General features: G+C 45.3%; 1 protein-coding gene across 2 annotated transcripts in view; it reads right to left on the reverse strand.

The window, feature by feature from the left end:
* Window positions 1–4116: 4116 nt before the first annotated feature.
* LOC127585692 (CD276 antigen-like) overlaps window positions 4117–20703 on the reverse strand; it is a 48514-nt gene continuing 31927 nt past the window's right edge. The window contains exons 4-7 of one of the 2 annotated variants that reach the window (XM_052043379.1): window positions 14844–15131; window positions 12429–12569; window positions 6628–6694; window positions 4117–4625 (exon numbers count right to left, since the gene is read on the reverse strand). In XM_052043379.1, the coding sequence (XP_051899339.1) occupies window positions 6633–6694; window positions 12429–12569; window positions 14844–15131 (491 nt within the window). In that variant the 3' untranslated portion in view covers window positions 4117–4625; window positions 6628–6632. Of the gene's footprint in view, window positions 4626–6627; window positions 6698–12428; window positions 12570–14843; window positions 15132–20703 lie in introns of both variants that reach the window. The other variant, XM_052043378.1, reaches the window with a different exon arrangement.

Raw genomic sequence — 20703 nt, forward strand, 5'->3', positions numbered from 1 at the left:
ACTGTGTGTTTCAATGTACATGTGACTAATAAAGATATCTTATGTGCATGTACAGAGAGGAATGAATCATTGTCTGTCTAAATAGTGACCACTTCCAGACCACTTGTGTTAAGTGGCTGTTGGCAGTGCACTTCTCTAACAGAGAGTGGTCTTTGCTCGCAGCTGGACTGTGTGACTTCAAAATGTACCACTGCTTAGAAGTTTCAAAGGAAGCAGATTGTTATGTAGTGCCGTTTCCTTTAATGTGGTCATTAATGCATGCTAGTGCTTTCAGAACAAAATATGGTATATTGAAATGTATTTGGAGGTTGTGTTGGGAGAGGACCTTAGCGATAACTGTTCTGTGTTATCTGCAGGAAGCCCAGGTCCCTAGCTTATGTGGATTTTGAGCAATTAGTGTACTTAACTTGAACCTTACTGTTCATTGGGCTTCAGTTGATGATTAAATCCATTAACAGTCATGTTTTCCAAAATGAATATAACGGTTATATCGCCAGGAGTTCCATGTGAATAGTTTACAATGGGCTGCTCTGGCTGTGAGGGATTGGACCCAAGCGTTGCATTACAGTAGCGACATAAAAAGAGTGAAACGTCTTTGTGAATAATTTTTAAACCACTTTAATGAATACAGAGTGCAATGATCTTTAATACGAGGAGGCTTGATAGGAACTAACAGAAGCTGTTAGTTCTGAAGCACATGAGAAGTAATTTTTTAAAGTAAATGCCCGCAGAAGGAATGGGTCATCATCTCTAGTTAGTGACTGGAAGTGTCTGTTCTTGCTCATTATTAGACCATGGAGGAGCTGGTGTGGCCACTCAACTCTTGCCTGTTCCCCCACTTCATAAGACCATAGCTAATGTCGACTCCATGTTCCCATCTACCTATGGCAACCTTTCGCTTTCTTGCTTATCGAGTATCCATTTCCCTACCCCAGCCTGCACCATTCTCTAATTTAGTGTCATGTAGGTTGCTAAACACACTTTATGGTCACCATAATACCCGACACAGCTTCACCATCTGTTCTACACCATCCTTGAGATCTAGAACATTGTAGGAAGCTTCATGGTAGATCTTTTACTTGCCTCCTTTTTGGTTTGCACCATTGTCTTGGTCACTTAATCCCTCCTGACTCCACCACTTTGTCCTTCCTCTACAGCCGATGTCCCCACATTGCCTTGCTTCATGGTCCTGTACTTGTTGTAGAGCTGTTCAACGTGGACATCTACCAGTCCTGATGAAAAATCAACTGTAAGTCCAGGACTTACTAAGTGACAGACACTGGCCAGCCCCGTTATGGGATCGGGCACCTCGTTCATTTGGACAGTGATTCTTGCCTGCACAATAGGAACAGTGACTTTTCATTTTAATTATTGTTTTTAATGATTTCACTTTTAAGATTCCCTGTAGCCTCCTCCTGCCCCTCCCCCACTTTACCTCCTGTCATTGGAGGGGGGTTGTCGTTGGGGGTGGGCCGTCTGCAGTCGCCCACCCGATCCCTACCCGCCACAGAGTTTCACTTCACCTCACCAGGTGCTTCTACATCCTGAGCCCCAGCAATGCACTCCACCCAGGCATGCCTGCCAGGTTGGTTTTGGTGTGGATGGTGGGTCAGATCCAGCACCTCATGGCCCATTGTCTCCAGAGAGGCAGAGTGACCTGCTGAGTGTTTCTGGGATTTGTTTTCTGGCCATATGTTCCTTCTGTGTTGCAGTCTAGTTGAGTTGTTGGGTTCCACTAACTTCTGCATCTTATACATGATCCCTCTTTCAACTCACCAGGTTGGCCTCTCGCACCGACCACTCAACAGGCAGCCCATGTAGAGGTAAGAAGGACCCTTTGTAATAGCAGTGGTTTGCACTTATGTAGCGTCTTTTTGCAGTGATTAATGTCATCCGGAGTAACACCATGATGAAGTGTTTAACTGCGCTAGACCGTAACCAGGAATGGGTCACACGGTTCCGCAAGCCTGCGCTGCTGTTCGGTAAGAAGCTGATCCACGGCCACTTTGATGTTTGATCTCCATTTGTGTCAAAAGATTTAATGATCTCGGCCATTATTTACTCAATGACTGCTCTCTAACGTAGAAAATTCCGGAGATTTCCCAACCTCTGCACTTGGAGATTTCTTCTCATCTGTGAGTTAAATGGACAGCTCTTTAAATTTACATTATGCCCCCTTGATTTCTTGATTTTTTTTTATTATTATGTGTTCAATGCACCTTTAACCTGCCTTTGATGTAGAGAAGGTAGGAATAAGTTATCTGGTTGAAGGTACATGGTAAATTGGCAGTAGATCAGAGAGACACCCTGATGATAGCCAGTTTATCATTCCTACAGTTACAGGAGTAAAGCTGTTCCATTTTAATATTAAATTAAAAAGGTAAAATCAGGTTTTCTCTTTCAGAGTGGAACTACAGCAGTTCACTCACGTTTCTATTAATAACCAGTAGCAGAAAGAGGACATGAACCTTTGTGCCCGCTCCACCATTTAATAACATCATGGGGAATGTGCTGTTAACCTCGGCCCCTTCCCTGCTTCTTCCCCTCAGACCTGGAGTAAGGAGGGGAAGAGAAAAGGCTGATGATCAGACAAGCAGTAGGGCTGCGAGGCCGACTTGCTTTATTCTCCTGTGTCTCACGTGTTGAGTTAATTAATGCCCATCTGCCTCTCTGACCAGAACCCTCCCGAGGACGAGATCCATTATGCCTCAATGAACTTGTCTCCAACGGTGAATCCGAAACATAGAGTGGAGTGCAACATGGTGTATGCCGAGGTCAGGCAGGATAGTCTCTGAAGGAAGCCAGGTCCCTGCTGAGGAGCTATCGAAGTGACTGAAGACAGACCACGATACAAGTGTTTCTTCAACACTACTGTCGTTTACAAATGACCTTGACGCTGTCTTGGCAGAGATTAGACTGACATTGTGCAGGGTGTGGTTTATGGCTGAAGATGTCTGTTTTTTCTGCTCAAAACTTAAGTCGGCCAAGGAACCAGAAAACCTGTCAGAAATTGGATGCACTTTCTCAAACTAAAGGCAGCCTCTGTTAGCTAATGGGAGATATGACCAACATTTGCTGACATATGCCAGTAGAACAGAAGAAAACATGTCTTGCATTGTCTTCAAGTTTTCTCCATCTGTCCCATTATCTCATATGTTCTTACAACACAGGCCATTCAGCCCATAAAGTCTGTGCCAGCTTTCAGAGCATCCCATTCTCCCACTGACTTCACACCAGGTGTAATTTACAGCAGCCAATGAACCTGTGGGAGGAAACTGGAGCACCCAGGGGAAACCTGTATGGTCACAGGGTACAGGCAAACCCTACGCAGATGGTATCAGAGGCCAGGATTGAACCCAAGTCACTAGCTGCACCACTGCCACCCAATAGTTCAGAAGAAACCATTACATTGCAGACGTAAGAAAATAGAAGATGGTTATTCTGATAGTTATATTACTGCAGACAGACGAGATCTCCAGTTAGGTTCATTGAGCTCAGCAAGGTTTCTGGTTTCATTCCCCAGTCTGGGCTTCCCTCCCCTCACCCCTCCTTTACACACTGCCTTGATCCCACTGCCCCTGCGATCCCATTCCCAATTGCCCCCAAGTCGCTCCTCTGAAAGGTGTGTAACTGCCAAGACCAGGACTGGAAATGGGCCACACTCAAACACTTCTGGACCAATACTGTTTGAGAACTCTATTTAACCCTTATTGAGGATGTGACTGGGGCCTCATGGAGTCCACAGTTAGGATGTGGAGTTTATTTTTCACATTTTCCACCCAGGTGGTACAAATGGCACTTTCATCCAATGGGCAGTTAGTTGAAAATCCACCCAATCCCTGCACTTGCACGAGGCAACATCTTCAGTTCATTGCAAAATGTCCAGGGAACAAATAGTTGGTCTGAAAATCTAAAATACGTTGGAAAAGTGACTACGGCATTTTCATTTCCTCTGGGAATGTTAAATTCGGGAGGTTTTTAAAAGTTAAATTACTTGTGCAAACCCAGGAACGTCTGTCTGTCTATCTATCTATCTATCTATCTATCTATCTATCTATCTATCTATCTATCTATCTATCTATCTATCTATCTATCTATCTATCTATCTATCTAATAAATGTTCCAAGATATATTTTGGTTAGTCTTATGTGTTTTTTCATATAATGGACTGTATAGTTGTTGCAGTTTAGCTAGATGTACAGTAGAGTGAGACCTGTGTTTTTTTAAAAGAGAACATAGCAAAATAAAACAAAATGAACATATGGATCCTTTGGCTGTATTGTTGCTGATTGTGTTGGAGTGAGGTGGTAATGTTCAGGCTCCCAATGCCATCTGTGTTTTCATTTGATCAAATCCAGCTGGACAATCCAACGAGGTCGGCAACGAAGATGTGGCTCCTTTCCAGAAGGGAATGTGGCGTGTGGAGCATTTCACATTGGCTCCATCCTTATGGAGAGTAGAGTTAATGAAAGCAAACGAAGGAAATGTATACAAAGTAATTCACAGCGTGACAGAATGTGCACTCCACAGCCACAACATCTGGACCGTTCTCCTCCAAGTTTCTGTCATTGTCACTGGTTAACAGCTGACCCTCAGCACAGCCCTGGGCCGTCCATACGCGACTTCTGAAAGTGGACAAACAAATAGCTCTGATCACAAGCACATACCAATCCCAGGTCACACTGACAATCCGGCTGAGAACATGAGGAACGGGAGCTCAAGCAGCCTCCTAACTTCCCAGTCCTGCTCTCCCATTCAATAAGATGGTGAAACTTCTACCTCACCAGTAAAATGAAATACTAGAGAACTCCTGGATAAAACGGGAATTGTTGGAAAGATTCAGCAGGTCAGACAGCATCATTGGAGAGGAAACAGTTAACGTTCCAAGTCAATGATCCTTCTTCAACATCAGCTCCACTTTGCTGCCCCACCCCCACCTCTTCATTCCCTTTGTCCCACAAACATACTGACCTCAGAGAATGAGCCTCCACACCCTTCGGAGTGAAGAGTTCTGAAGATTCACAGTCCTTCTTGTCACTGTAGTAAATGGGCACCTGATTAGGAGTAGGCCACTTGGCCCTTCAAGCCTGTTCTACCATTCAATATGATCATGGCTGACCATCCAAATTCAGCGCACTGTACCAGCTTTCTACCAATATCCCTTGAACTCTTGAGCCTTTACAATTGCAAGGATTAGGTGATGCAGACGAGCAGATTTGCCAGACTGTAAATCTTACAGGTATTAGTGCACCAAGACATTTTATAATTCATTTTTAGGTGGTACAAAGTGGTATAATACATTTGAGAGGATGTGGTGAGAAAGCACAGGAAACAGGGCCTTGATCAGTTTAAAGGGGATGTGGGAAGCAGGGAGCACGGGATACAGGGCCCAATGGGCCAAACACTGAACTGTCAGGATGTCTGAACAATCAGACAGTCGGAGTTTTACTTCCTTGATTTAATTCCTTGTATGTATTTCATGCTTTGTCTTCAACTGCCTCCCACAGGTTCACCACTCTGAGTGATAAAATCTTCTCTGTCCTAATTGGCCTGTAGCCTTAGGCTGTGACCCGCTAGGTCTAGGTTTCCCCACCATCAGGTACGTCCTTGTATATTTGTATGGTTGTGGGATAACTCTAAGCTCCTACACCCCTCCCTGATGTCTCTACCAGCCATAGTCTTCCTGGACCCTAGCCTTCTGCCCATTATCCTTGGGATCACAATGACCCTGATTTGTCCCGCCAAAATCTTCATCCTACTGATCCCCTTTGCAGGATCTCACCTTTAGGAACACCCCCTGCTCTATATTCCAACCATTGTCTTTATCTCAATCCCTCAGATGTAACTGCTCCACAGATAATGTAAATGTTCCACTGATGTACGGTGGAGAGCATTCTGACTGGTTGCATCACTGCCTGGTATGGAGGCTCCAATGTGTAGGATCACAAGAGGCTGCAGAGGGTTGTAGACTCAGCCAGTCCCATCACGGGCACAACCCTCCCCGCCATCAAGGACATCTTCAAGAGACGGTGCCTCAAGGAGGCAGCATCCATCACTAAGGACCCTCACCACCAGGGACCCACACTCAATGTTTTAGGAACAGATTTTTCCCGTCCGCCATCAGATTTCTGAACAGTCCATGAACACTACCTCATTATTCCTCTTTTGCGCTATTTATTTATTTTATGGTAACTTATAGTAATTTTATGTCTTGCACTGTCCTGCTGCTGCAAAACAGCAAACTTCACAACATATGTCAGTGACAATAAACCTGATTCTGATTCTGTCATTGTTATAACCCAAACTGCTCACTAATTGGAACCCCTCAACACTAATTAGGAGAAACTGTTGATACTGTAGAAGCTGTGGGCTCTCACCCTGCACTAGATTCTGAATTCTGGGTTGACATCATGTCTCCATCGTATTTATGTGCATAGTTAGAGATTGAGGAACCAATAACCAGGGAGACTTCACTGGAGCTGTAAGTTACATGGATTCCACACCCACACCAACCTCCATAGACATCTTCCTCCCTCATCCAAAATCTGTGGCGTTTATAAACTAGCTTCTCCATTTTTGAAACATAGAGCAACACGAAAAGATTCACTGAGGGACAGGAATACTTACTGGGCTCAAACTGCAGGATCCAAGCCAACAAACGAGGCCAGCTCACTTTGCTGTGCAGCCACACCATCTGCTGAAAAGATTCAAGTGCAATGTTTAAACTGTGGGGAATATTTGAAGGAAGTTTCAGCAGTGCAAAGGGATGGAAGGGAACCAGTTTGGTCAGATCTCCACCCATGCTCAGTTTCCCAGAACTTCCAGGGGATCTTGCAAGGCATGTGACTGGCACCTGAGCTTGAAGGAGGTGGACACCCACTGGGGCTTTGACATAGCGACGAGATATTCCCATCCTCCTGCACTGTCGGATAAATACTGTGTTCAGGCCACCCGTGGCCTTGGATCTGCTCCCCACCCCACCATGAAACAGAAGGTCCACAGAGACGTCTGTAGCACCTCAGACCTGGAGCACAAAATGCAGCCAAGGCAACTCCTAACACTTGGAGTTGTTGGGCCATAGAAGAAACTCCAGCCATGTTCATACATCATGTAAGGGGCCATTTACCCACCAGGCCAGTGCTGGTGGTTACACCCCACATGCCTCATCCCAGCTTATTTCACTTGATCCAATCACTGAAGCTGCCAATTCCCATCTCCCCCAGGTGCAGCTCCGAGCTTCCCCTAACTGACCACATCACTCATTCCCTTTGATAGCCTGTTCTGCCACCTTACCAATCGCCGGGTGGCAAACTATCGCCTGCATCCCTTATTGGCTCCTTAGAAAACTTATGACACAGAAGGAGCCCATTCACTGCATCTGCACTGGTGGAAAGAGCTACCCCGCTTAATCCCACTTCCAGGAATTCCTCCACCACCCTCTCTGGCAGTCAGTTCCTCATCTCCCCGCTGACCTTTCCACAATCCTTGCCTCTTGGTTTTTGGCCCTGTTAAAGGAAACAGGTCCTTCATATTTAACCTACCCAGGACCCTCATAACTTTTTTCACCTCAGTTAACTCTGTCCTCAGTTTCCTCAGTTGTGAAGACAACTGTCCTTCATCTCACCTTTCCCTAGAGCTAGAATTTCCCCGTGCAGGCAACGTTCTCATGAATCTGCCTCTGCACCAGCTCCATGTGCAATCACACCTTTCCTGTGGTCTTGCTAATAGTTTCACAAGACATAGGAGGCTATTCGGCCCATCAAGTTTATGCTGGCACTCAGAGCAATCCCATTCCGCCCATATTTCTAGCGACCAATGCTCCGTCACGTGGCCATCATGTCCACTTTATCCTCCTCTCGCCCACCTGGACGAGGGACATTTCACGGTAATTAGTTAACCCACCAACCCCGTACGTCTTTGCGATGTGGGAGGGAAACGGAGCACCCGGGGGAAACCCACGCGGTCACAGGGAGAAGGTACAAACTCCACACAGAGAGTGCCAGAGGTCAGGATTGAACTTGGCTCATCGGAGCTGTGAGGCAGCAGCACTACCTGCCGCAGCACCATGCCGTCCCTGCTCTTACATTCTATGCATCAACCATGGAAGGAAAGAATTCCGTATGTCTTTTTAAACCACCACGTTGACCCGACCCGATACCCTCAAGGACCTGTGGTGTATATTCCAAGATCCTCTTGTTGTCCACAACACTGAGTACCCTCTCGTTTATTGTATCCAGTTCATCTTATGTTTATGGCCCAACAGTTCAGGGTCTCTAACGTTTTGTCATCCACGTCAGTGATTTTGTCTGAAGTTAGGGGCGTGTTTAGGCAGTTTACAAATGATGCAGAAATAGTCAGTGATGGTAGGTGGCACAGGTGCTGGAGACTGAAGGGAGGTATCACTGGGCTGGTCAGCTGGGTGAACGGGGGCAGCTGGGTGAATGGGGGCAGCTGGGTGAACGGGGGCAGCTGGGTGAACGGGGTCAGCTGGAACTCCACCTGGAGAAGGTGAGGAGATGAATTTCAGAAGAGCAATGTGGCGAGGGGATGCAGACTGAGTGCACTGTGAACAATCAGTGGGACCTGGTATCGTCTGTTCACATTTACCTAAAGAAAAGTCAGAGGAGATACTTTTCTTGATCACGAGGTTCTCGGATGGGGAAGTCATGGTGGAACTGTGGAAAACACCAATTATATCACGTCAGTTCTACAGGACGGTTCCGATCACAGCGTCACCAGAAGGATGTGGTGGAACTAGGATAATGCAGAGGTGTTTTATAAGGATTTTTGCAGGGATGGGGAAGTTCAGTTATGTTTGTCTAGGCTGGTGTTGTTTTCTTTAGAACAGCAGAAGCTGAGGGGAGATTTAATCAAAGTTTATTAAATTATACGAGGCATGGGTGGAAGGTATGCACAGAAAAGTCAAAAATCAGGAAACAAAGTTAAGGTAATTCACAGCACCGTAGCATCGTACAGCACAGAGAAGGCCCTTGCAGTGCACCTCATCCATGACAACTGTGATGGCTGTCTATGCTAATCCCACCTGCCCACATTAGGCCTGTATCCCTCTATACCTTTCCTTTACAAGTATCTGTCCAAACACCTTTTTAAACATTGTTATTGTATCTGCCTCCATCACCTCCTCTGGCAGCTCATTCCAGATACCCACCGCCCTGTGTGTGAAATACATACCCTCAGATCTCCTTTACATTTCTCCCCTTTCACCTTAAACCTGTGCCCTCTGGTTCTAGACTCCCCTACTCTGGGATAAAGGCTTCTGACTATCTACCCTAACTATGCCCCTCTATAAACCTCTACAAGGTCTGTCCTCAGCCTTCCATGAGAATAAACCCAGCCTATCCAGTCTCTCCTTATCTGCACCCTCCGTTCCAGGCAACATCCTGGTGAATCTCTTCTGCACCCTCTCTATTGCTACCACATCCTTCCTGTAGTGTGGTGCCCAGAACTGTACATAGTACTCCAAGTGTGATCTAACCAATGTTTTGTGTTAGCAGTTGGTGTAACGTTATTACAGCGCCAGTGACCCGGGTTCAATTCCGGCCACTCTCTGTAAGGAGTTTGTACGTTCTCCCCGTGTCTGCGTGGTTTCCTCCGGGTGCTTCCGGTTTCCTCCCACATTCCAAATACATACAGGTTAGGAGCTGTGGGCGTGCTATGTTGGCGCCAGAAGAGTGGCGACACTTGCGGGCTGCCCCCAGCACATTATCAGTGATGCAAGAAGACACATTTCACCGTGTGTTTCGATGTACATGTGACTCATAAATTAATAAATAAATAGATATCTTCAGTTACAACATGACATCGCAACTTTTATACTCAATGCATCAACCTATGAAGGCATTCCTACCAAATGCCTTCGTCAACCCCTTATCCACTTTCAGTGAGCTGTGGACTTGCACTCCAAGGTCACTCTGCATATCAACTCTCCTAAGGTCCCTGTCATTTACTCTATATGTCCTACCATGTATTCTTAGAGAACCTTCTTCACTATCTATGACCCACTGATCATACCTCCTACATTCTCATATATATTAATTGTTAGAAAGGTTAATGCAGTGTGTGGGAACATCTTTTTATCCAAAGGATGGAGTGTTGGAGAGGGGAAGTACTTGTTTGCTGGTGCCAGGTTTGAAAGGTAATTGGATGCACTGAAACACATGGACTGAGAGACAGAAAGAGAGTCTTTCTGTCTCATGAGACTTTTTTTCAGCTGACATGGCTCCTTGGAGCGACGGAGGATGAGGGTGGACCTGATAGAGGTGTATAAGATGATGAGAGGCATTGATCGGGTAGATAGTCAGAGGCTTTTCCCCAGGGCTGAAATGGTGGCCACAAGAGGACATAGGTTTAAGGTGCTGGGGAGTAGATATAGAGGAGATGTCAGGGGTAAGTTTTTTACTCAGACAGTGGTGAGTGCGCGGAATGGGCTGCCGGCAACGGCGGTGGATGCGGATACGATAGGGTCTTTTAAGAGACTATTGGATAAGTACATGGAGCTGAGAAAAATAGAGGGCTATGGGAAAGCCTCGTAATCTCTAGGGTAGGGACATGTTCGGCACAGCTTTGTGGGCCGAAGGGCCCAAATTGTGCTGTAGGTTTTCTATGTTTCTATGTTTTTATGGACACAATGGGCCAAATAGGACCCTTCTGTGTCAAAGGTTGCATGGTTTCCTTCTTCCTGATGTGCTGCACTATATAATCCAAAATTGGGAAAAGTTGGGGCAGTGGGATTGTTTCATAACTTTTGAGAGACCATTTAGGACACTCAAATCAACCTGTTTCTCCCTGGAGGGGGAGGTCAGTCAGGTGTCTCACCCTCTGTCTGCTTTCTGGTGACCTCTGCTGGAAGTCCACCTGACAACAGCTGTTGAGAACAGAACTGCAGTCACGCCCCAAGGAGAGTTGGTTACGTGTTTTGGACGAACATACAACAGACATAAGTGGAACTGTGTCCAGCAAGAGAAGACTGAAGCAAAGAAACAAAACAGAACGAAGTGCAGGACAAACACAGAACACTAACATCAGAGAGCCTTAAATAAAAAAAGAGCCCAGAGGTGAGATTGCTGTGTGGTAACGGTGGGGAGAGGGGACAGATGGTTCACTTCTGTTTTCTAACGTCAATAAGGTTAAAGAGCTGGGACTCTGCTCCAGACTGGTCCCTGGGTCAGTAAGGAGCTCCACCAATCAGTTTCTGCTCTGCAGGGAGTAGCTGGGTGGTGGTGCTCCCTCTGGTCTGGTCTAAAGTTGTGGGACATAGACTTAGCAGGATGTGATTTTTAATTGGGAAAGGTCAATTTTACTTCACAATCACAGATCGGAAGAAATAATTCTACCGTTACTCACAATATTTTTTTTAAACTGTGGAAGCATGATAAAGTTGCTGGATCTGGCAATCTGGACACTCCGATAACTGTTGCAAAAATCCCAAAGTATTTTGTTTCTTCAGTCACTCTGATGAACGTAATATAAAAGTCAAAGTAATGCAATGTGGTTTGAAGTAGGAAGATTTATATTATTGATTTGGAGTGGTGCAGCTAACACAGCCGCTGCCTCACAGGTCCAGGGACCCAAGTTCAATTCTGACCTCTGGTGCACTCTGTGTGGAGTTTGTACATTCTCCCTGCGACCTCTGGTTTCCTCACACACCCCAAAGACATGTGGGTTAGTTGGTAAATTACTGCAAGATGCCCTGAGTGTGTAGGTGAGTGGTAGAATCTAATGGCAATGTAGAGAGGATGAAAACAATGATGAGATTAGTTCAGGATTATTGCAAGTGGATGTTTGATGATTGGTGTGTACCAAAGTCCTGCTTCTGTGTTGTATGACTCTATAGTTTGTGTGTACTAATGCTTTTTTATTTTGACTAAAGTATTCAGTGGTACTTTACTGGTAAATGGGGTTAGTATAGATGGTCAGCATGGACATGGTGGGCCAAAGGGCCTGTTTCTGTACTGTATGACTCAATGGCTGTGGGAGGGCAGGCCTGCGAGGCCAATTAGCTTTGTGCCCTACACCTCTACCTTTGTGCAGTCTTGAAAACTACAATTGCTAAAAATTAAAATAAATGCCTAACTTTCATTTTATCTATCAAACCGATTGACAAATAAAATTCAAATTCTGCTGATCCTTCTCATAAATAAGATTCGGAAACCACCTGATTTCCATTTTCCACACCTCTTACTTTATCAACAACTTTTGAATTGAATTTTTTTTTCACTTCGTTCCTGTACACAATCAAATGGGACCCAATCCCCTTTGTTACTGTTCACCTAAAGGACTTTATGGTGTTCGGGTGGAAACCAGCCTCCCAGAATTCGCTCTAGTTAGTACCGAGTGGCCTAACCCTGTTGAACCTTCTTACCTTTTAGTGTCATTCAGCTAAACTAAAAAGAGGATAAAATACTCACCACTTGAAGGCTTGCTGAAATGTCCCAGTAAAATGTAAGCTACCAGTAGCACCAATATAACAACAACGATGACCACTGTTATAGTCCATCTACGATGTGTTTCACTCACAATGTTACTTATATTATATTCTTGGAAGAAATCTGTACAAATACAAAAATATCAGTTCGTTATTGATGTAAATATTGAAAACAGGAACCAATAGGTTTTCATCCAATTTTTTTGCATTATCTTCGGGGCATGGGAATACAAACAGTAGCTGATAAAATTATAAATTGCATTCAATGCTTCAAAGTTGTCCAAGTGAGCAAAAGTGATGAGAAGTAAATCAGGAACACAGTCAGAGACCCTGCACAAAGCACTGAGCAACATCTGACAGATGTATTGGGAAATGCCAAGATATAGAATTACTTCTCTGCTTTGTCATCTCCCTCTCCCATTGAAAAAGGGAATGGTTGGCATGAAATTGTCTTTTTAGTCTTTATAAAGCAATGCTAATTATTTAACTTCAGTATTATACCTGGGGCTTAATTCCTTCAGCTTCCGACTTGCAATAATTACTTAATTAAAACAATTATTCCTTTATTATTTTCTTCATTATTTCTGAATTTCTTGGCCATCTTTCATTTACTTTGCCTTCTGTACATGCAACTATACTACTATAACTTCCACACTCAGAACCTACACTGTTGGTTTCACACAGCTTCAATCTAATTGTACAGTTCACATTGAGACCCATGTACCCTATGGACCACAATGCACTGAATCCTACACACACTGCATCTTGTAGACTAAACCCTGAACAAAACTAAATTAGCAAAAGCAAGACTGTCTGCCACAGTGAAGTAGAACCATAGAACCATAGAACAATATGGCACAATACAGGCCCTTCGGCCCACCATGTTGTGCCGACCTTCAAACCACACCTAAGACTATCTAACCCCTTCCTCCCACATATCCCTCTAACTTAAATTCCTCCATATGCTTATCTAACAATCTCTTGAACTTGTCCAATGTATCAGCCTCCACCACCACCCCAGGCAGCGCATCCATGCACCAACCACTCTCTGGGTGAAAAACCTCCCTCTGACATCTCCCTTGAACTTCCCACCCATTACCTTAAAGCCATGCCCTCTTGTTTTGAGCATTGGCGCCCTGGGAAAGAGGCGCTGGCTGTCCACTCTATCTATTCCTCTTAATATATTGTACACCTCTATCATGTCTCCCCTCATCCTCCTTCTCTCCAGTGAGTAAAGCCCTAGCTCCTTTAATCTCTCCCCATAATGCATACTCTCTAATCCAGGCAGCATCCCGTAAATCTCCTCTGCACCCTTTCCAACGCCTCCACATCCTTCCTATAATGAGGCGACCAGAATTGGACACAGTACTCTAAGTGTGGCCTAACCAGAGTTTTGTAAAGCTGCATCATCACTTCGCGGCTCTTAAACTCGATCCCTCGACTTATGAAAGCAAACATCCGATTAGCTTTCTTAACTACCCTATCCACCTGTGAGGCAACTTTCAGTGATCTGTGGATATGAACCCCCAGATCCCTCTGCTCCTCCACATTGTCCAGAATCCTGCCATTTACCTTGTACTCCGCCTTGGATTAGCCCCAAGAGTTGGAAGTTTGAATGGCTAAATGAAAGGTGGCTGCATTTATTTTACATGAACAAAACATCCTGAGATTCTTTACATATTTATCAAACTTTCAGGGATATCCCATTTGTACAGAGTAGGAATCACCCTGTCTGGTGTGCAACACAAAGAATGACCTGAGACTTTCCTCTTTGCATGTCCTAGATGACCTTACCCCAACCTGACAGGTTCTGTGACTGGTTTCTGGAGAAATAAAATGAGAACCAAGGAAACAAAAACCTGCAGATGCTGGAATCTGAAACAAAAATCAGAAAACACTTGACAAGTGAAAGGAGAGGGTTAAATGTTTCAGGTCGAAGATCTTCATCAAAATAAAATCAGGCAGGGTTCAAAGCCTGGGCACTAGGGGTGTGGAATTACTACCAGAAACTTCAAATGCAAAAAGTTTTGCAATGAATCAGGATTGAATTTCCCTCTGATATCCCTCCAAGGACAAATGGTTTTGACAACAGCAGTAGCTGGCTAGAGAATACAATACTGCATTGTCGTGGGTTGTGAAATAGGAACTCAACAAAAAGAACTAAAATAGAACAAAACTTGTCATCTCAATAAAAAAATAGTGAAAATCAAAATAAAAACCTGCAGATGTGAGAAATCTAAACCAATAACAGAAAATGCTGAAATGCTCATCAGGGCAGACCACATCTGTGGGAAGAGAAACAGATTCAACATTTCTGGTTGACCCCTGAGACATGACAATTGTCATCTATATTTGGGGAACTTTTCAGGAGAAAGATGTACGTATAATTTTCACTTACTCCCAATATATGTTGCAGTTTTATTCTCCTTCAGCTTGGCATTGTATATTTTACAAGTAATGGAGTTTAATGCAGTATGTGCCCACAGAACAGAGGTAACGTTGCACAGTTGTTCACGAGAACAGTTAGTGAAATTCTCGGCCGTACTGTTTTCATCGATGTTCAGGAAACCACTGGTCCAGTGTACGATCGGTTCTGGATATCCTCCCCATGAAGAGCAGGTCAGCCTCACGGACTTTCCTTCACCCTGTTGTCCCTCCGAAGTCAGCGTAGGCTCTGCATAGTGGGCTAGAAATGAAAATAAACGTCCATGGTTGATTGCAGAGCTTGCCCATCAGTTCTACCTGTTAGTCAGTCAGACCACATCACTTGCATTAATTACATCCACAAATTGAACATTCCCTAGTCTTGCACTTGTATCCCAGAGTTTCAAGCTGAACATTTATTTGCTCACTAGGTGTAGCTGTCACTGGAAGCGGCATCATTTTTGTCCAAGTCTAATTGTCATGAACTGAGGAGATATCTGGATTCACACATAGGTCAGATCAGGAAGGACAGCATAAACAAACTGCTGGAGGAATTCAGTGGGTCAGGCAGCATCTGTGGAGGCAGCGGGATGGTTGACATTTCAGATTGAGACCCTGTAAGAGGACTGGAAGGGACACCATATTTCCTTTCAGATGGGTTGTTATGACAATCCAGTGGTTTCACGACTTGGAACATTTTTTGTAAAAATAAATGTTCGCGTATGTTATTACATTGACATTGTTCCCCAGTTACGATGGTGGAATACAAACCACGTCACTGAATCCAGGAGTCACAGTGTGATACAGCACCAAAACGGGTCCCCCAGCCCACTGAGCTCCCCCTCCCCACCCATCATCAAGCACCCATTACCACACATCCTTCCCGACATTCCCATCAACTTCCTCCAGATGCTACACTCACCCACACACTAGGAGCAACTAACAGTGTCCAATTAACCTATCAACCTGCGTGTCTTTGGGATACAGGAGGAAACCGGTGCACGCAGGGGAAACCACACAGTCACAGCAAGAACACAGCACCGAGGGGCAGGATTGAACGCAGGTCTCTGGCACCGTCAGACAGCAGATTTTCTTCCTGCGCACTGCACTGCTCAGTACCTGAGCTGTGTCTCAAGAACCACGACTGCTGTCAATGTTGTCCAGGGCTCAGGCTCCAGATTCGCCAGTTACACATTTGCTTTGCACTGTCCACATTAACTTCAAACCGGACTGATTCTAAATGATAACCCAGCAGAATGGATTGTATTTTTCCTCACAGCAGAGAAGGAGACATTTGGAACAGAATTGGAGAGTTGGGTGAAGGAGTACTTGTGGGAAGCCCACATGGTCCCAGGGAGAACATGCCAACTCCCCACGTTGCTACTTCACACCCAGTGCGAGAGAGGCTTGGTTGGAAGTGGCCTGATGAAGTGAATTGGTGGAAACTGTCATTATTAGAAGAGAATGGTCTTAATGGAAAGTCCCCAGAGAGGAAAGTGTGACCAGTGAGACACAGGCAACTTCAAAGGGGGCCACAGGTAGGTGTGAGGTGCAGCTTGGTGGCTACCACTTTTGCCTTTGATTCACAAGGTTGTGGTTTCCATTGAAGCCACCTGACACAAAATCCAGTGAGGTGCTGAGCAAGTGCTGTACTGTCTGTCAGCTGAGACGTTACACAGACCGGATCAAGAAAGGCTGCATGGCACAATTCTTACTCAAATCAGGGGAGGTCCCCTCATGTCCATGGCCAGTTTTTATTCCCCAGCCAGTATTGCTAACGGTACAGATTATCTGCCGCATTGTTTGTCTGAGGAACTTTGGTTCCTCAAGTTGTCTGGCAGCAGTGACCGAGTTTCGTCAAAAGTACTGGGGGAAGATGGCCAACTGGTTGTGCACTAACAGGGTGGAGACAGTTCATGGCCCCGACATCCAGACATCTACAACTAATTAAATAAAGTAGGGATGCAGGATCAGGTGATGTGTTGTAGCTGCACGATGTTGGAGCTGGTGGACCCCTCTGTGGTTCCTGTTGACCACATCAGCAGCAAGTGTTGGTTGCTCGAGGAACTCGGCTCAAAGTTGATGACCTGGAATCTGAGCTTCAAACACTGCGAGGCATCAGGGAGGGGGAGAGTTACCTGGACGCTGTGTTTCAGGGGGCAGTCACACCCATCAGATGAACTACTTCAAATTCAGTCTGTGGTCAGGGACATGAGGGTGTGACTGTGAGTGAGGCAGGTAGGGGGATCCAAGAGGTAGTGCTGGAGGAGCCTCAGCCCTTGTGCGTGTCCAACAGGTCTGAGATACCTGCTCCCTGTGTGGCTGAGAGTGGGGGCTGTAGGAAGGATGAGCAACCGAACTGTGGTGCCATGGTTCAGGGAGCCATTCAAGAGGGGGGAGAGAAGAGAAATGTAGTTGTAATTGAGGATAGTATAGCCAGGGGAATGGGCACAATCCTCTGTTGCAAGGACCGAGAGACCCAAAGGCTGTGTTGCCTGCCTGGTGCCCGGGTTCAGGACATCTCATCTGACCTGCAGTGGAATTTGGAGTGGGAGGGGATAGATCCAGTTGTTGTGGTTCATGTGGGTCCCAACGACGTAGGCAGAACAAGGAAAGTGGTTCTGCTTTGGGAATTTGAATAGCTAGGGACTAAATTAAAAAGCAGAACCAAAAAGGTAATAATCTCTGGATTACTACCTGACCACAAGCAAATTGGCACAGGGTCAATAAGATCAGAGAGTTAGATGCGTGTCTCAGAGATTGGTGTGGTAGAAGTGGGTTTCAATTCGTGTGACATTGGCACCAGTATTGGGGAAGGAGGGAGCTGTTCCGATGGGACGGGCTCCACCCGAACCATGCTGGGACCAAGGTCCTGGCGAATCACATAACTAGGGTTGTAGATAGGCCTTCAAACTGAATAGTAGGGGATGGGTTCAACAGATTGGAAAAGTATGGATAAAGTAAAAGGGAAGGAGAGTACAGGAGAGGTTACTGAAGTCTCTTGAATAAAGAATAAGACAGAAAGTTTGGAAAGGGATAAGAATTTAACTTCAGGCAACATGGAGACAAACTTGAGAAGAAGGGTGGTGAATACCGGACTGAAGGTGTGAAATTTGAATGCATGTTGTATACAAAATAAGGTAGATGAGCTTATAGCACAGTTAGAAATTGGCAGGTACGACATTGTGGGCGTCACAGAGTCGTGGTTGAAAGAAGATCAGAGCTGGGAGCTAAACATCCAAGGATACACATCCTATCGAAAAGACAGGCAGCTGAGCAGAGGGGGGAGGGGGTGGCTCTGTTGGGAAAAAATGAAATCAAATCCTTAGCAAGAAGTGACATAGGATCAGAAGGTGTAGAATCCTTGTGGGTAGAGTTAAGAAACTGCAAGGGTAAAAAGACCCTCATGGGAGTTACATGCAGGCCTCTGAATTGTAGCCAGGATGTGGGGTACAAATTACAACAGGAGATAGAAAAGGCATGTAAAAAGGGCAATGTTACGGTGGTCATGGGGGATTTCAATATACAGGTAGATTGGGAAAATCAGGTGGGTACTGGATTTGTAGAATTTGTAGAATGCCTACAAGATGGCTTTTTAGAGCAGCTTGTGATCGAGCCCACTAGGGAAAAGGCAATTCTGGATTTGGTGTTGTGCAATGAACCAGATTTGATTAGGGAGCTTAAGGTAAAGGAACCTTTAGCAGGCAGAGATCATAATATGACAGAATTTACCCGGCAGTTCAAGAGGGGGAAGCTAAAACCGGATATATCAGTATTACAGTTGAGTAAAGGTAACTACAGAGGTGTGAGAGAGGAGCTGGCCAAAGATGATTGGAAGGGGACCCCAGCAGGGATGACGGTAGAGCAGCAATGGCAGGAGTTTCTGGGAGTAATTCAGAAGACACAGGATCAGTTCATCCCAAAGAAGCAGCAATCTAAAGGAAGGATGAGGCAACCGTGGCTGACAAGGGAAGTCAAAGACAGCATAAAAGCAAAAGAGAGGGCATACAATATTGCAAAAATTAGTGGGAAGCTGGAGGATCAGGAAGCTTTTAAAAACCAAGAGGAGGGAACTAAAAAAGCATTAAAGGGAGAAAAGATGAAATATGAGGGTAAGCTTGTCAATAATATAAAAGAGGATACCAAAATTTTTTTTAGATATATAAAGAGTAAAAGAGAGGCAAGAGTGGACATCAGGCCGCTGGAAAATGACGCTGGAGAGGTAGTAATAGGGAACAAAGAAATGGCAGATGAACTAAATAAGTATTTTGTGTCAGTCTTCACTGTGGAAGACACCAGCAACATGCCAGAAATTCTGGAGAGTCAGGGGACGGAAGTGAGTGTAGTCGCCATTACCAAGGAGAAGGTGCTTGGGAAACTGAAAGGTCTGAAGGCGGATAAGTCACCTGGACGGGATGGACCACCCCCCAGGATTCTGAAAGAGGTCGCCATAGAGACTGTGGAGGCATTACTAGTGATCCTTCAAGAATCATTGGAGTCAGGAATGGTTCTAGAGGACTGGAAAATCACAAATGTCACTCCACTCTTTAAGAAGGGCAGGAGGCAAAAGACAGGAAATTATAGGCCAGTCAGCCTGACTTCAGTAAGATGTTAGAGTCCATTATTAAGGATGAGGTTTCGGGGTACTTGGAAACTCATGATAAAATCGGCCAAAGTCAGCATAGTTTCCTTAAGAGGAGATCTTGCCTGACAAATTTGTTGGAATTCTTTGAGGAAGTAACAAGCAAGATAGGCAAAGGAGAGTCAGTGGATGTTGTTTACTTGGATTTTCAGAAGGCCTTTGACAAGGTGCCACACATGAGGCCGCTAGATAGGAGCCCATGGTACTACAGGAAAGGTACTAGCATGCATAGAAGATTGGCTGACTGGCAGAAGGCAAAGTGGAGATAAAGGGGCCTTTTCTGATTGGCTGCCGGTCACTAGTGGTGTTCCGCAGGGGTCGGTGTTGGGTCTGCTACTTTTCACATTATATGTTAATGATCTGGATGATGGAATTGATGGCTTTGTGGCCAATTTTGGGGATGATACAAAGACAGGTGGAGGGGCAGGTAGTGTAGAGGAAGCAGGGAGTCTGCAGGAGGACTTGGACAGGTTGGGAGGATGGGCAAAGAAGTGGCAGATGGAATACAGCGCAGGGAAGTGTACGGTCATGCACTTTGGTAGAAGGAATAAAGGCGTCGACTATTTTCTAAACGGGGAGCAAATTCAGAAATCAGAGGTGCAAAGGGACTTGGCAGTCCCAGTGCAGGATTCCTTAAAGGTTAACTTGCAGGTTGAGTCAGTGGTAAGGAAGACAAATGCAATGTTAGCATTCATTTCGAGGGGACTAGAATATAAAAGCAAGGATGTAATGCTGAGGTTTTGTGAGGTATTGATCAGACCACATTTGGAGTATTGTGAGCAGTTTTGGGCCCCATATCTGAGGATGTGCTGGCACTGGAATGGGTCCAGAGGAGGTTTATAAAAATGATCCCAGGCATGACGGGTTAACGTATGAGGAGCGTTTGATGGCTCTGGGCCTGTACTCACTGGAATTTAGATGGATGGGGGGGTGGGGGGTGGGGGGAGATCTCATTGAAACCTACCGAATATTGAAAGACCTGGATAGAGTGGATGTGGAGAGGATGTTTCCAGGAGTGGGAGAGTCTAGGACCAGAGGGCACAGCCTCAGAATAGAAGGACGTCCCTTTAGAACTGAGAAGAGGAGGGATTTCTTTAGCCAGAGGGTGGTGAATCTGTGGAATTCATTGCCACAGACGGCTGTGGAGACCAAGTCATTGGGTATATTTAAAGTGGAGGTTGGTAGGTTCTTG

The sequence above is a fragment of the Pristis pectinata genome, chromosome 33 (genome assembly GCF_009764475.1).
Source record: "Pristis pectinata isolate sPriPec2 chromosome 33, sPriPec2.1.pri, whole genome shotgun sequence".
NCBI lineage: Eukaryota > Metazoa > Chordata > Chondrichthyes > Rhinopristiformes > Pristidae > Pristis > Pristis pectinata.